The following is a 16,320-nucleotide window of genomic DNA, read 5'->3' on the forward strand; positions in this document are numbered from 1 at the left end:
TGATATGAATTCCTCTTAATATACTCCAGTCATTTATTCCTGACAGATATCTTATGATATGTGTGACCATATAAATATTCCAGACCTCTTTTTTTTCCCAGTTGTTTTGTCTTGATAAACTTATCTTTCACAGAGTTACAGGAGTGTGTAATTCACACAAATCTAAAGAAGCAATACATTTGTACCTTTTCCAAGAAATATTAGTCATATGTTATGTTCTATTCAAGATACTGAAAGAAGTAGTTACGGAAACCCTGAAGAAACACAGCATTACTGAAGCTCATGGATGTTTCACTGCATGCAGCCAACGTCTCTTTGAGATCTCCAAGTTCTATCTAAAGGTACAGTGTCTTCTTTCATAACAGCAAAATTGAGTTCCTGATATTCCTATTTGACAAAGTACATTTTAGCTTATCACTTGTTACCAGATTTTTTTTTTTTTTTTTTTTTTTTTTTTTTAAGTGAGATAGAAAAACTGGAGCCAGTAGGTGCCTGGGTGGCTCAGTCCATTGAGGGTCCAACTCTTGATTTTGGCTCAGGTCATGATCTCATGGTTGTGGGATCGAGCCTCATGTTGGGCTCCACACTGAGCTTGGAGCCTACTTAGGACCCTGTCTCTCTCCCTCTGCCCCTCTCCTCTCTCTCTTTAAAAAAAAAAAAAAGAGAGAGAGAGAGAAAAATTGCAGCCAAAATATTTTATATTGAGTTTTGTCTTCATATATAGAAAACTACATTTTAACTGGTATCCTCAGTATCTCCCTAACAAGTCTTTGACTTTAAAGCTTTAAGACATGTTTAATTAGTAATTTTAGTATAGAGTGAAAAAGGCAACTGGGATGAGTGTCAGAACACCCTGTTTCTAATTTTGGATCCACTATCAGCTAGTTGTAAGACATTGGACAGATCAGCCACACAGATGATGCTTCTGTAAAACTTGGATGCTGTTGGATTATCTCCAGTTTTTAGAGTTTCGGACTCAAATCAGAGTTGTGCGTGAGTTCCTGGTTAAAACTACAGATTGACCATGTGCATTTAATTCGCCTTCTTTTTAAAATCTCTCAAGAAAGATGGTATTAAAGTACAAAAACAAAGACACAAAGAGAGAAAAAAAGTGTAGAAGTATGGTTAGTACGTTGTTGAACAAGACAGAGCCCACAGAAGCATGGTATCATGGAGAAGCCCGCACCCCACGGAGCACCAGTGAGGAACAAACCACTTCATGTGGCAGGTCTCCGAGGTGCTCAAGGTTTGAAGACACCAAGTATCATGGAGGAAAGGATCGTGGTGCCAGGCGGAAGATAAGGGGATTGAGTAAAGATCTACAAAGGGAACTGGGGAACCTTGCTCTACAGGTCCTTCTGCCACAGGGGTAACTTCACGGTACACTGCACGTACTCTCCCCCCAGCTCTGTGACAGTGCAGACAGTAGTCTCTGGAGAAAAAAGATTTAAAGGCCACAAGGAAAAAACCAGCTGGCCTCCTAATAACCCTACTTTGTAACGCCTCCAGACAGAGCTTCCAATATAATTTTATATCTCATTTTTAAATATGATTGGGCCTCCAAGGATTAGCAGACTTTTGAGGGTTTTCCAGTAAAGAGATACCAAAATGTAAAGGAATGAAGGGAACTCGTAAGGAGCAGAAAGCTGTAGAAAACTTCATAAAAACTAAAATTCTTTCAGAGAGAAGATAATTGCATCCGTAAAACTAGAACAGGATGCTGTTTCCAGAAACAGTATAGAACATGAAAGCTTCTTGAAATTAAAAATGTGATAAAATCAATCCAACAGAAAGGCTGAACAGTTGAGATGAAGAAATTTACCAGAAATTAGAATCAAATGATAAAATCAGGACACATAGGATAAGAAAATGAGAGGTTCCTCAAAAAACTAAAAATAGAACTACTCTACACCCCAGCAGTTGCATTACTAGGAATTTATCCAAAGGATACAAAAATGCTGATTTGAAGGGGCACATGTACCCCAATGTTTATAGCAGCACCATCAACAGTAGCTAAATTATGTAAAGAACCCAAATGTCCATTGACTGATGAATGGGTAAAGAAGATGGGGTGTGTATATATAATGGAATACTACTAGACAATGAAAAGGAATGAAATCTTGCCATTTGCAACAACGTGGATGGAACTAGAGGGTATTATGCTAAGTGAAATAAGTCAGTCAGAGGAAGACAGATACATGCTTTCACTGATATATGGACTTTGAGGAACTCAACAGATGAACATAGGGGAGCAGAAGGTGCTTCAAAGCATCTGCAAAGAGGATGAAGTTTAGCAGAAGGGACTGAGTCGAAAACCAAGAGCTGACCTAAGGAGCAGTTAGACCAAATCAGAGCAGATTTTGGGAGAAAGATTGCCAGGTGAAAAAATAAGAATAAGAATAAAAACCAGATTTTTATAAAGCCTTAACTGACATTATCCAGTGTATTTGAGTATTTGAAACAACTTTGCTGTTTGTATGTTGAATCAGTCTATTGCAGCATTTGGTGGGGGGCGGGGGGGGGTACCTAGAATTACACACATGGGAAACTAAGCAAATGTAATTTAACTACAGGATAGACAAAATGCTACACGAGAGGATAATTATAATACATACTTAGCTCAAGACTGAACTGTATTTACGGAGGTATAATAATGCAAACACACTATTTATTAATAAAAAATGTGGCCCAACAGTTATTGAGAGGAAGGGGAGGGGCTGGCAGGATTCAGACACCTGAACCCACTACCTGAACCCATAACAGTGTTCATTGCCTCTAATTCCTAAATCAAAAAGTAGCAGCATAAGCATATTATTCAGAAACCTGAAGGTATAAATAAGAGAAACAGCTAAAAGAACCGAAAGTGGCCATCTGTCTTCTGGGAAGCATAACTTAGAGGTACAGCAGAGGACTGCTTTTTTTTTTTTTTTTTTTTTAATACATTTTTTTTTGACTTTGTAATCTAATTTGATATAATCCTATTTTTTTAAAGTCAAGAGATTTCAGTTTCCTGTCAACAAAGAGTCATTCCCTCTTTTTTGTAGAATGAAATAAATGAAGAGAAAAAAGAGATTTTATCTAAAAAATAAATACAAATGCTGTATATTCATTTCCTGAGTACCAAAGCATTAGTGGATACTCATAGTCAAAGATGAAGCTTAGATTTGGTCAGTGCTGCTGCGAATATGAGGTTAGAATGACATAGATTTATATATATATATAATATATATATAGTACACTTATATATATTTATATGTATTTTCCTGTTGTTACAGATGTTAAAGTATCTTGATACTTCAGGGTAGAGCTAATTATAATCTTTTACTTTGATTTTTTTTTTTTTTTTGTAATATTTCCTGAGTCCCACTTGATACTTGTACAATGTTTTAGGATAATCTCAAGTTTATTTGATTAATAATGACTTGTTCTCTGTAATTTAATGTACAAATCATGAAATGCTCTATTTTGTTATATTTAGGATCTTAAAACTTCAAGGGGTTTATTTGAAGAAATGAAGAAAACAGCAAACAACAATGCTGTACAGGTAAATAGCTTATTCCCAAGAAACTACATTCAATTAAATTGCTATTTTATTTTAGGGTAGCTACGATGCTGTTATATATGCTGTAAGAATTCTCTTTAAAATAATAATAGCTAATGCAAACAGAGCATTTTGAAGTATTTAATAGGTTGCTCTACTAACAAAAGAGTCTCTAGAAATGATGTTAAGAAAGAAAAATATTTTTAAATCCAAAGAGCTGGAAAAATTAATCCATTTTGATTAGTTGTTTTCAGAGTTTGGTTTAATTTCTTTCCAGTGACCCTTTGAAAACGTTTGTTTAAAAAGGTGAAAAAATAGAGCAGAATCTTTATTGTGTTCAGTGAGGACAATTCCTGTACTCTGCAGTCGAAATCTTCCTTCAGTTTTCTTTCCTTCAGTTAGAAAATAAAATGTGCTTTTAAGATAAAATGCGTTTTAAGATTTCGACGTGCTACTTCTAATTTCAAATTTCTATGATACTGTTTGAACTTTATCTTTTGCTATCCCTTGTGTTTTCAGTAGAAACAAACAATAATCACATTTTTTCTCCTCCTAGGTGATTGAATGGGTATTAGAAAAGACAAGCAAGAAATAACACAGAATCTTTCTCTTTGGACAGTTATAAATTGGCCAGAGCTGTTATTTCCTATTTGTTTCTTTAGTTTGAAAATTATAAGCAAATTTCAAACTTTATTCATAGAATAGATGTTTTGTCTCTAAATAATTTTATAAATATCCAATATTTATATAGTTTTGAGGATGCTCAATTAATGTGCTTTTTTAATTGTATACTTATTTTACAGTTTCACTATATTTTAATTTTTAAGGTTAATATTTTAAAATATGTTTTTAAATCTTTACTCTTGGTTATTTATTTCAATAAATAGAAAAAGTTACTTCTTTTCTTCTTGGTAAATGTCTTTGTTGTTAGGCCAGATAAAATGACTGAATCTCAAGTAAGACATTGCCAGTGGCTTTTCTCATGTGACCCAACAGCATACTTTATTGGGAAGTTCCTGGTTTAGAAAATATTGGTAAAAACATTTACACACGTAGCTGTCTTCCCTTAGCCCTGCCTCGGGGCCAGTGCTGTTGGAGCTATTCATGTTTATTTGGGATTAGAAATGAAGAAAGGGCAGAAATTGTGAAAATAAGATATAGTGAAAATGACTAAGTAGAGACTCCCAGAAAACAAGATCTTTTCTCATGGTAGAAAATCTGGAAAATGCAGAAAATACAAAACAGAGTAAAAAAAATTCCAACATTGCCCCACTATCTCTAGGTAAACACTGGTAATATTTTTAAAATATATATGTAATTATTTTTAAAATATTTTAAAAGTTGGGGCCGTATATGTGTGTATGTGTGTTCATCTGTGTCTGTGTATTAATTTAATAGCCTGTTTTCCACTTAACAACATATCATGAAATATATATATATATATATATATATATATATATATATATATAATTTTAATAACTGTGTAATATCAAGGAACCACAATTTGTTTAACCAGTCCCCATTGTTAGACATAATAGGCCCAATTTTTCCCTATTATAAATAAAACTGTAATGAATCTTCCTAATGCATCACTGATTATTTTCTCTGTATAACTTTTTAGGAGTGGAATTTGTGAGTCTTAAGACTGATGGTAATATTTCCAAATTGCCTTTCTGAGAAATCAGTTTGCATACCCACCAGCAGAGTCCCTGTTTCCTTTTTTGGTGACTAAAAATAGTGAGGGTGAGCATTTTATTTACAGTATATAAAGAACCAAAGAACCCTTACAGCTTAATAAGACATAACCTAGAGGGTTTTTTTTAATAGGCAAGGAGTTGAAAAAACATTCCACAAAATGTTACAAAAGAAGATATAGGAATGGCAATAAACACATGAAAGATATTACAAGAAGATATTACAAAAGAAGATATAGGAATGGCAATAAACACATAAAAGATGTTCAGTGTCCTCACTCGTCAAGAGAATATAAATTATGAGATGCCTCTAAACACCAACTAGAATGTGTAAAACTTTAAAACTGATGACACCATGTCTTGGTGACTATGTGGAGCATTTGGAAATCTCCTGCACTGATGTTGGGAATGGAAAATGCAATTTTGGAAAATATTTGAGTTTCTTATAAAATTCAGTTTACACTCCGCATATGACTCAGCCATCCCCGCGTTTACCCAAGGTAAATAAAAGCCTGTGTCGTGCAAAAAATTGTACTAAATACTCATAGCCACTTAATGCTTAGTAGTACCAAACTAGAAACAACCAAGATGTCCATCAATAAGTGAATGGATAAGCAAATCATAAAATAACCATGGGGCGCCTAGGTGGCTCAGTCGGTTGAGCATCCAACTCTTGATTTCAGCTCAAATCATTATCTCACAACTGTGAGATCGAGCCCCATGTCCGGCTCTGTACTGAGCATGGAGCCTGCTTAAGATTCACTCTCTCCCTCTCCCTCTGCCCCTCCTTCCCTCCACCAAAAATAATAATAAAATAAAATATCCACATAATGAAATACTACTTATCAATATAATAGAACAAACTAAAAATATGCAGCAACATATGGATGACTCTCAAAATGCGCTCAGAAGAAAATGGCAGAAATAGGAAATTCTAGAAAAGGAAATACAAAGTCACAGAAAGCAAAAATGGTTTCCTGGGGTCAGATGTTGGAGTGACCAGAAAGTGACACGAGGAAACTTTGTGGTAATATAAATGTTCTATGTCATGGTTGTGATGGTAGGTATACTGGCTGCACATTTCTCAAAACTCATCAAACCGTATACTTGGAATTGTTGCATGCTGCGTAACATGGGTACTAGAGTGTTCACCTAGGTACTTAGGCAAATCACTCTGTCTTGATTTCCTTCTAAAAGCCCATTGTCCTATCAAAGTCTCCACTGTGTTCATATTCCCAGATAGTTGATAGAGAAAGCCCAGATCCAATCTGCTTGATTAAATTTGTACATTCTCTGTTGTATTCAGTTGAACTATATGAAACTGATACCCAACCTTGTTTGCCCCAGAAAGAGTCATCAAATACAGTTTCCAAAAACACTGCACCTTTGCTGCATCCCTTGTTTGCCACATGAGGCCAGTGAGCCTTGGGAGGTGACTGGGTGGTGGGGTTAGGTCAAGCTGTGCGGAGAGAGGGAGGGGAGACCGGATATATCCTTGCCAAGGGAACACAGTAACTCCATGTGTTTTGTAGGTTTTGTTTTGTTGAAGTTATATCTCCAAAGTGAACCAATAATTATGACTTGGAGAACTCTTTCAGTCAATTCAACTGGTCAAAGAAATTGGTTCCTAAATTTTTAGATGCCTTACTGGGATTCCAAAACTCATTCCACGTTGTCTACCTCAGAGGCTGGATTCTCAAGTAAAAAGTGGTTAAAGATAAAAGCAGGCACAAAGGAGAGACCTAAAAGGCCCAGAAACTTCAGGTCAGCGTCTGCTCCTCCAAGGGCATCGAGCAAGGAACTTCTGGCAAATAGCACTTCGTGTAAACTACCACTCACAGAAGGAGAGGTGGCAGGGCTGAAGTACAGATGCACACACTTTGGGGCTAAGCTCCCTGGGAGGAACCCAGCCGAGCAGGTGCTCTACCTTTATATAGGGTAAGCATGACAGGGCCCTTCAAAGGTATATGGGCAAGAGTGCAGGGACTGAGCTTAAGATGTCAGCTGTTCTGGGGAGTTATTTACCCATGCTGGGAAAAATGCTGAAAGCTCGCCCTCTTTAAAATGACAAATGACAAGGCCCCTGTATGAGGGAAAGAGGGAGCCATGGGGCCCAACCAGTGTTAACACAGCCACTGTGTTATGTAGAGATGCTACATTGGCAAAACTGTTGCCTGCAGAACCTGGAAAAGAGTTGTGCCTGATGCACTCATGGAGTATTTGGGTTATTTCTAGGCAGAAAGTTAAAAAAAAAAAAAAAAAGTGTCAGTAGGCCATTTGTTAATTTAGCTGCATCTGGTAAGATGCAGGAAAAGATAGATGAGCCAAAGGAGGAACCGTGTGGTTTTCCAGCATTTCGAGTAGATACTGAAGTCTTAGGACATCGTGAGTCAGAGAAGTGAAATGGTTTCGCACTTCCAGTTATTTCCAATGGCAAAAGATTCTCCAAGGAAAAAGATCAAACCTAAGGTGTGGTTATATGATCCTTTATTAAGACCTTAGAAATATTTAGGGTGAATGATTTAAAAGTAGACCCTGTCAGCTAGACAAAAGGGTTTTTAAGAATCTTAAGGGTGTTGTCCCCCAGGGACTCAGACACGAAAGTGAGGAGAGACCTGTCCTGAAGAGAATGGTGAGCGTGACCATCATCTAACGGACTAGACGAGAACTTGATAAACCACGCCCACAAATATTTTTGAGACATAATTCACATATCATAAAAGTCACCCTGTAAAGTGTAGAATACAGTGGGTTTAGTACATTCACAAAGTTGTGCAGTCAGCACCACTACCTAATTCCAGAACATTTCCATCACCCCAAACAGAAACACCATTATCTATAAGCAGTCATTTTGTATTCTCCCTCCTCCCAGCCCCTGGCAAACAGTAATCTACTTTATGCCTCTATGGATTTGCCTCTTCTCGACATTTTGTGTAAGTTGACTCATAACAGTTTATGGCCTTTTGTGTCTGACTTCTTTTTCTTAGCATGAGGTTTTCAGGGTTCATCCCATGTTGTAACATGTGTCAGTATTTCATTCTTTTTTATAGCCGAATGTTTTGTTTATCATTAATTAATGGACATTTGGGCTGGTTGCACATTTTGGCTGTCATGAATAATGCTGCTGTGGACGTTTGTGTGCAAGTTTTTTGCATAGACATAAGTTTTCCATTATCTTGGGCATACGCTTATGAGTAGAATTGCTCGACTTATATGGTAACTCCACGTTTTAACTTTTTTGTTTTAACTGTTTTCCAAAGCAGCTGTACCCTCTGGCATTTCCACCAGCCAATAATGTAGTAGCGTTCCAAATTCTCAACATCCTTCCCAATACTTGTAATTATTTGCCTTCTTGACGAGTGATGTGAAGTATGAGGTGGTATCTCATTGCAGTTCTGATTTGCATTTTCCAGATGACTACTGATGTTCAGCATTTTTTCATGTGCCTGTTGCCCATTTACAGATCTTTGGAGAACTGTCCACTCAGATCCTTTGACCACTTTTAATTGGATTGTTTGTCCTTTTATTGTTGAGTTGTAAGAGGTCTTTATATATTCTGGATTCTAGCCCCTTATCAGATACGTGACTTACGGATATTTTCTCCCATTCTGTGGGTTATCTTTTCTCTTGCTTTATAGTTTTATTTCTTTTATTTAGGTCTGTGATCTATTTTGAGTGTATTTTTTTGAGTGTATTTTGAGTGTATTTTGAGTCTATTTTTGTGTATGATATGATTAGGTGCTGATGCCGTATTTGGAATGTTCAATTCCAGGGCTGTGAGAGTAAAGAAGAAAAGGGAAAAGAGGTGGGGAAGGCAGGAGAGCAAAGCAGGTGATACATTATTCAGTGGCCACTGCTTCATGAGGCCCAAAGAAACACATCCAGTCCCCCAGCAGGTGTCTTCTCAGTCACAGGGATTGTCTTAGGATACAAGGTGTGTGGAGAAACCCTGTCACAGGGATGTACCTAAGAAAAAGGAAGAGGATTCTTTTTCTGCTTGGCTCCTTCCTATTACTATCTCCTGTTTGGCCCCACAAAGATTTAAATCCTGTACAGTTCTGGATTGCTCAGGTCATTAGTGGCTGCTCAGGACACAGTTTTTTTGTTTTTGTTTTTAATTGTTTTAATGTTTATTTTTGAGAGAGAGACAGAGTGAGAGCAGGGGAGGGGCAGAGAGAGAGAGAGAGACACACACACACACACAGAATCCAAAGCAGGCTCCAGCCTCTGAGCTGTCAGCACAGAGCCCGGCGCGGGGCTCAAACTCTTGAACTGCAAGATCATGACATGGGCCGAAGTCGGATGCGTAACTGACTGAGCTGCCCAGGCGCCCCAGGACACCAGTTTTTATTCCCTACAGTGTGTGGCTTTTCACCCAAGTCTGGAATTGATGACAAAACTCGGGAACTCAAGAATGCATCTCCTTAGCTTGGCTGTGGTGGTGCCTATGGTTAAGCAAGCAGCTGAGAGTCTAGGCCACCGAATGATGGCATCGAGGGAATCTGAGATGAATAGGATGTGTCTACCGCAGTAACATAACCTACATGCACTCAGGATTGTTTAAGAAAAAAAAATTTTTAATGTTTATTTATTTTTGAGAGAGAGAGAGAGAGTGCAAGTGTGAGCAGGGGAGGGGCAGAGGGAAAGGGAGACCCAAAATCTGAAGCACACTCCAGGCTCTGAGCCATCAGCACGGAACCCGACTCGGGACTGAACCTCATGAGCTGTGAGATCATGACCTGAGCCAAAGTCAGATGCTTAACCGATGGAGCCGCCCAGGCGCCCTAGGATTTTTTTAAAGTTGATATCCCCTAGCGGCGCCTGGGTGGCACCGTTGGCTAAGCATCTGACTTGGGCTCAGGTCATGATCTCATGGTTTGTGAGATCAAGCCTCGCACTGGGCTCTGCACTGACAGTGCGGAGCCTGCTTGGGATTCTCTGTCTCCCCCTCTCTCTCTGCCCCTCCCCCACTTGCACGCACACTCCCTCTCACTCTCGACTGCTGCCTCTCTCTCTCTCAAAATAAATAAGTAAACTTAAGAAAAAAAAAGATTGAGATCCCCTAACTGTAAGGTAAAGAAGTTTTAGAAAAAGACAATAATGATAGTAAGATAATAATGCATTTCAATATGGAGATGCTGGGGTACAACTCCACTAAAAGATAAAAGTAGTCGACTATTTTTGCCTAGATTCAGTGTGAATGAGGCACATCCAAGTAGCCAGGTGTTCTGTGTTGATGATTCTAGTCCCATGTACGTATGCACTTGGCTAAGGGTGAGTTGTTTTTATAAAACATTTTATAAAATACCCTGAGCCAAACAAAAACACAGTCTTCCTTCCATGTGCATGGTAGCTGCACACCTAGAAAATTCAGAATATATTGAACCAGTCAAAAAGTGTTCTTGTATGTGAAATGTAGTCAGGGTCTAGGCTCAGATATATATTTCACCTACATGAACATCTCAGAGGACAAAACAATTCCACTGGATGTGGGGACTGTCATCACCTGGCAGGAAGTCTACCAGCCGCGGTTCTTGTTCAGTAAATACTGTGTCCCCCCATCCCCCACCCCCGCATCGTTGTGATGACAAAACCACACCAGCACAGATTTCCAAAATGCCCTGGCAGGTGCCACTCTTCCTGAGAAACACTTAAAAAAAAAAAGGATGGACTGTATATCTATGTATCTGTGGTTTTATCTACATTTTGCAGAACTTGCATTTAGCCATTTTGTCCACGTTAGCACTTAGAGACAGATCAGTCTTCTAATACATCAGTGTGCCAAGATTTATTTAGCTTATTCATTGACCTTTTTAGCTTCTTGTTCCAAACATGCTGCAAAGATGATCCTTCTATGTTAGTCTACTTACATCTCTAGAATAAATCTTAAAATCAAAAGGTATGTGTATTTTAAAATTTTTATAGGGGCGCCTGGGTGGCGCAGTCGGTTAAGCGGCCGACTTCAGCCAGGTCACGATCTCGCGGTCCGTGAGTTCGAGCCCCGCGTCAGGCTCTGGGCTGATGGCTCAGAGCCTGGAGCCTGTTCCCGATTCTGTGTCTCCCTCTCTCTCTGCCCCTCCCCCGTTCATGCTCTGTCTCTCTCTGTCCCAAAAATAAATGTTGAAAAAAATTTTTTTTTATAGATTTTGCCAAATGCCTTCCAAATTATTGCCAAATGTACACCTACTAATGGGCTTATAAATACCCGTTTTCCCATCACTCTCCACCACTAGGTTATGGAGAGTTTTAATCTTGGCCAATTGATTCTTTAGGGATAAAAACAAGGCATTTAAGTATCCTATTTAAAGCCATTTTCAGATAATTTTATATTGCCTAGCAACCCCCCAGCCTTGATTTGTCTTTTTACTATATATAGGACATTCATGTGGAAAAGAGATCGGACTTCAGTGTTTTCTAGGGTATAACAGATTCATGACTGAAAGGCGGACCTAAGTTTTGGCTCTAAAAATGAAAGGACTTTCCAACAACTCTTTCCAACATCCAGCAGTGGAATGACCTGCCTCAGGAGAGCGGGAGCCCCCATCCCATAGCTGAACACTTCCAATTTCAGGCAGAATGAACACTGCAAGGGATGTTCAGGAAGAGTCGCCTGAGTTTAGTGGAATATTATGCACGGTTGGTGTTTCCCAAAATGTAGTACTTGGACCAGTAGTGTATATGGTATGACTTCAGGTGGTACGAACTTTTTAAAGAATTTAATTGGTGTGTATTCATTTTTATATGTATATACTATGTTGCTATATTTCTAGCAAATACACCCTAAGATACACTAAGGTAGTGTTGTTAAAATTATAAACTTTTGGCAATAATGTGCTTGAGGACCTCTGAAGTCTCTTCAAAAGTGAGATTCTACAGTTTAAATGTAATCTCAATACTACTAAATTTTCAAATAGTAAAAAGACTTCCCAGCCATAGACTAAGCCATCATAAGCAATTAAAAACAAACCAAGTTGCAGTACTACATAAGATTTGAGTATTTGGAGCTTGGTATACAGGTCAAATCCCATGTATTTTTAGTTTAAAATAAGAGCCAAGATCCCTAAGCTCCAGATGAAGACCCATCCTGAAATTATACACAAAACCCCCACACACCAAACTTTCTAGTGGCATCTCCGTTACCCATTAGCACCTTCCAAGGCCAGTCTTGGAGGAAGAGAATAGTGGGATAGGTCTTCACATTCCGTCCGTGGCTATCATGAAACCACCAACCAGTCCACCATATTCAGAGGTGAATATTTATTTAATTCATATGTAAAGTTTACATGATATCCATGGTGCTATAAACATAGGCACATTTTTTTTAACTCAAGGTACATTCAAATATTACCCCCTCACCCCAGCCCACTCCCCTCAAGATGGACTAATATTTGTAAAACAAGGGCCCGAAAGGCCCTGCTCATTAATTGTAGGAGAATGCATTTCTCAGCATTTTAATTCCATCAATTGATAGAATTAATTAAACGCCTCCACGTGGATGTTTTTAAGACGTTTATGATTTTTTTCTTCTACTTAGTTCAAGTCAGGAAAGAGATTGCTTTCTATATTCCTGTTGGCCTTCTTCAAATCCCTGGGATGCTTAGGGATCACCTAACCACATCTACCAGCAAAATGGGTAGCTTCCCAGTAAGTACAGTTAAAACATCAATCATTTGTATTGATTTACCCTTAAAGGGACAAATGTGAATTTAATAATTCATTGATTCAAATAAGAAATGGACTGAGCACAAAGCAGATTGGACAAAAACAAATTCCCCAAAATGATGCAGTGACTGTATCCAGACATAGGATTTTGTGTCTTTCACAACATCCATAACACACATCAAGACAAGATTAAAATCTACAGTATAAAATCATTGTAATTTGCTGAATTCAGAACGAGGAAAAATGAGTACTTGAAATTGATTCATCATAGCCACTCAGATATGATACACTTTAACTGTGAAGGAAAAAAAAATGATTCGTATACACAATTCTCTTAGTAAAATTGTCTATTTCTTGCTAATAACACATTTTTATTCAGAAAATGCATAAATTTATTCAAATGTATATTTTCTAAAATATAAATATTTAAATTAAGTTTTTGTAAATGCAGAGAATGGAGTTTGTTGACCCCCACCCAGATATTAATCAGTCTAAAACTTAATGTGATGAAGAAATATTTGTAATTATCATTTTAATTTGTCTATAAATATATAATAGGATCTTTGCAATTTAATTATGAGCAATTAACTCATACTTCATGTAGTCATGAGCACCTTAGATTACATTGTTGAACTATTGGCATTAATGTATGTATTTCAATGTTATTTACAATGCATAAGTATAATTCTCTTGTATAACAACATTCCAGTGACTTCGAAAATATGTCATGAAAGAGTTCGGTATAATTTACAAATGCATCAAAGCTTTCCCGTAGTATTCAGGGTGGGACTTCACTCCTCAGCATTTTAAAATAAGAAACCAAAAAGAAAGAAAAGAAAAGAAGAGAAGAAAGAAAAAAGAAAAATCGGTGTCCTAAAGCTGTTTCCAAAGTGTTTTTTGTTTTGTTTTGTTTTGTTTTGTTTTGTTTTTTTTAAACACCAGTTTCAACAAGATGCCCTGACAGAAAGGAGTTCTAGAAATGTTTGAATAGTACACGGGTCCCCCCTTGAAGAATCTCAGTGTATACATTAAAGCCCTTGAGGGGGCCCACAATCATGAAATCTGTTTAACATTTCTTACCTTGGTGTTTAACACACTTTAACACACAAACCTCTTATTCTCCCCCAACAAAACATGTCTGTCGACACCCTTTGGAACTAGCGTTACATGACAGACACTTTGGGAAACACAAATCTAAAACCAGCTTTGTAACTCAATAAACATCTTGTGGGCAAAATTACATTCCTTTAAGACCGTTTCACTTTTAAAAGCTCTTTGCATAGGTATTTGCTAAAAGTTCTGCAAAAACGCATAGGTCCAATCCAGAACATTGCTTTATGTACATTACAGGGGGAAGAAGGGTTACAAATGCTTACGGAACCTCTAGAGCTAATTTTTAAGGTTTGAGGAAAGGGACTCCAAAATCAAATGATACTGGTGTCTTTCTACTGAATTTGTATTGAAAGGTAAAAATAAAGGCATTAAATCAGAAATATGCTCTATGTTGTCTGAAAATATTCTTGTAGAAAAATATCAGGTCATTATATTATTTCCCTGGAATTCCTAAGAGCTGCGGATGCTGTCAACAGATTTGATTACCACTCTGGGTGTATGCGTAAAGCCCATCATCGTCCAGAATTATATGCGCTGCTCTATGATTGGTTCGAAAATGCATGCATACGAGCACAGGCAGGCACAAGGGTCAATAAATTGCTCAGTATTTCCACTGAAAACCACGAAATGGGGATAATTAGTTAATCTCATGTGAGCTGTTTTATATATATGTATGTATGTTATATATATAGGAGATATACGTATGTTTATATATATCTCAAATGACAATCTTTTAAAAAAATATCCATAATTTGCTTTCTGTAAGTAAAGCTATCCGTCTTGGCTCTAAGATAACACACCTTGGTGTGAGTGCAGTCTCCAGATTAATCATCTTTCAAGCACACGACTCTTCTGCAAAGCTCTGCACTATAAACAGTCTACTTTGGCTCAGATTTCACCAGCTCAGAGCTCAGATCAGTATCTGACGCTTTATTTAATTCCTGCTCGGCATATGCTAATGAGAATACTTCAGACTCATTGTACATCACTGAAAGATAATTCATTAAGAAAAAAATTACAGCTGCTTCATACTTAAGTAAAAGGTGTGTTTCCAATTTGAAGCACTTCTCTTTCCTTACCAGCAAAAGTCAACTCAATTAGAAGTAGGCAATCAATCACACTAAAACAAGGGATCATTGTTATCGGGGGTGGGGGAGGTCAATGTGTCCATTTCTCATCTGGTCAGCCCTTGCTTACCTGGGTGAACCAGTTGCCTAGACACTGGTATGATTAAGATCTGCACACGCTGTCCTAATGTTCATGTACTTGATTGTCGTGATTTCAAAGCTATGCTTATGTATTCCCATTCCCCTCACTTCTTTACCCTTCTACCGTTCTAAAAAGCCATTTTTCTCCTGATATTCCTTGCGGTATTTTCTTGGGGCACCCCCTTGTAGTTGGTGAAGCTGATGGAGAAGTCTGGGGCAGCTGAGGACTCAGGGATCTAAAGCTGACCGCGGCAGACCTGCTATGCTACATCTCCCCGCTCGCCGAGGAGCCCATCTGACGTCCCACAGCAGCCCTCCTTCTATCCAAGGCAAGCCATCCCCCTGCTCAGGCCACCAAGCCCAGTCTTGTGATCTTCGCTGACAGGAAGGAGTGAATGATGAACACGATCGGCTTGGGGCAGGAGTGAAGGTCCAGTTGCTGAAATTTAAAAAGAAGAGAGCGTGAGAGATTTTCAATCAATGCTTGATACAGAATAGCGATTTGCACATCAAATGGATCTGAGCACTTCCTGCTTTTAAATGGGAACTGAATCAATTATGGCTGTAAATCCTTGCCCCCCCCCCCACCCCCTCAGTGAGATTTAAAAGCTAACTCTTTGAACTTATTCTTTACATCTCATATATCTTTTTTTTTTCCGAAATAGGTTCTGTGAAATTTATATATACCAGTAGCATCCATATTGATGTTGCCTTTCTTGACTGTCTAAACCATTTATTTTTGGTATCACAATAGTGATATTATTTATGTTGGATTAGATCCAGCTTGGAGGAGCACTAAATTTCACATCTGAAGATTAAACTTGAGTCCTGGTTTTAACACTTTTTTTTTTCCTTTTAACACTTTTTAGATATATAATCTGGGACAAGTCACTTGAAATTTTTCTTAGTCTTACCTAATATACAGGGTAAATAGAGTATTAAATGAGATACTGTATGTGAAATCCAGAATACAGGGGCAACTGGGTGGCTCACTTGGTTAAACATCTGTCTGATTCTTAGTTTCGGCTCAAGTCGTGATCTCACAGTTTATGGGTTCGAGCCCCACATGGGGCTCTGCGCTGACAGTGTGGAGCCTGCTTGG

The 16,320-nt window shown here is 38.0% G+C and overlaps 2 protein-coding genes across 4 annotated transcripts in view; one reads left to right on the top strand and one right to left on the bottom strand.

The window, feature by feature from the left end:
* MTBP (MDM2 binding protein) overlaps nucleotides 1-4,960 on the top strand; it is an 80,183-nt gene extending 75,223 nt beyond the window's left edge. The window contains exons 19-21 of one of the 2 annotated variants that reach the window (XM_019823073.3): nucleotides 228-341; nucleotides 3,479-3,544; nucleotides 4,098-4,960. In XM_019823073.3, the coding sequence (XP_019678632.2) occupies nucleotides 228-341; nucleotides 3,479-3,544; nucleotides 4,098-4,136 (219 nt within the window). In that variant the 3' untranslated portion in view covers nucleotides 4,137-4,960. The remainder of the gene's footprint in view (nucleotides 1-227; nucleotides 342-3,478; nucleotides 3,545-4,097) is intronic. The other variant, XM_004000088.5, reaches the window with a different exon arrangement.
* Nucleotides 4,961-12,477: 7,517 nt separating this feature from the next.
* SNTB1 (syntrophin beta 1) overlaps nucleotides 12,478-16,320 on the bottom strand; it is a 236,860-nt gene continuing 233,017 nt past the window's right edge. For both annotated transcript variants that reach the window (XM_045050090.1, XM_045050091.1), the window contains exon 8: nucleotides 12,478-15,657. In XM_045050090.1, coding sequence (XP_044906025.1) covers nucleotides 15,565-15,657 — 93 coding nt within the window. In that variant the 3' untranslated portion in view covers nucleotides 12,478-15,564. The remainder of the gene's footprint in view (nucleotides 15,658-16,320) is intronic.

Source organism: Felis catus, chromosome F2, assembly GCF_018350175.1.
Source record: "Felis catus isolate Fca126 chromosome F2, F.catus_Fca126_mat1.0, whole genome shotgun sequence".
Classification (NCBI taxonomy): Eukaryota; Metazoa; Chordata; class Mammalia; order Carnivora; family Felidae; genus Felis; species Felis catus.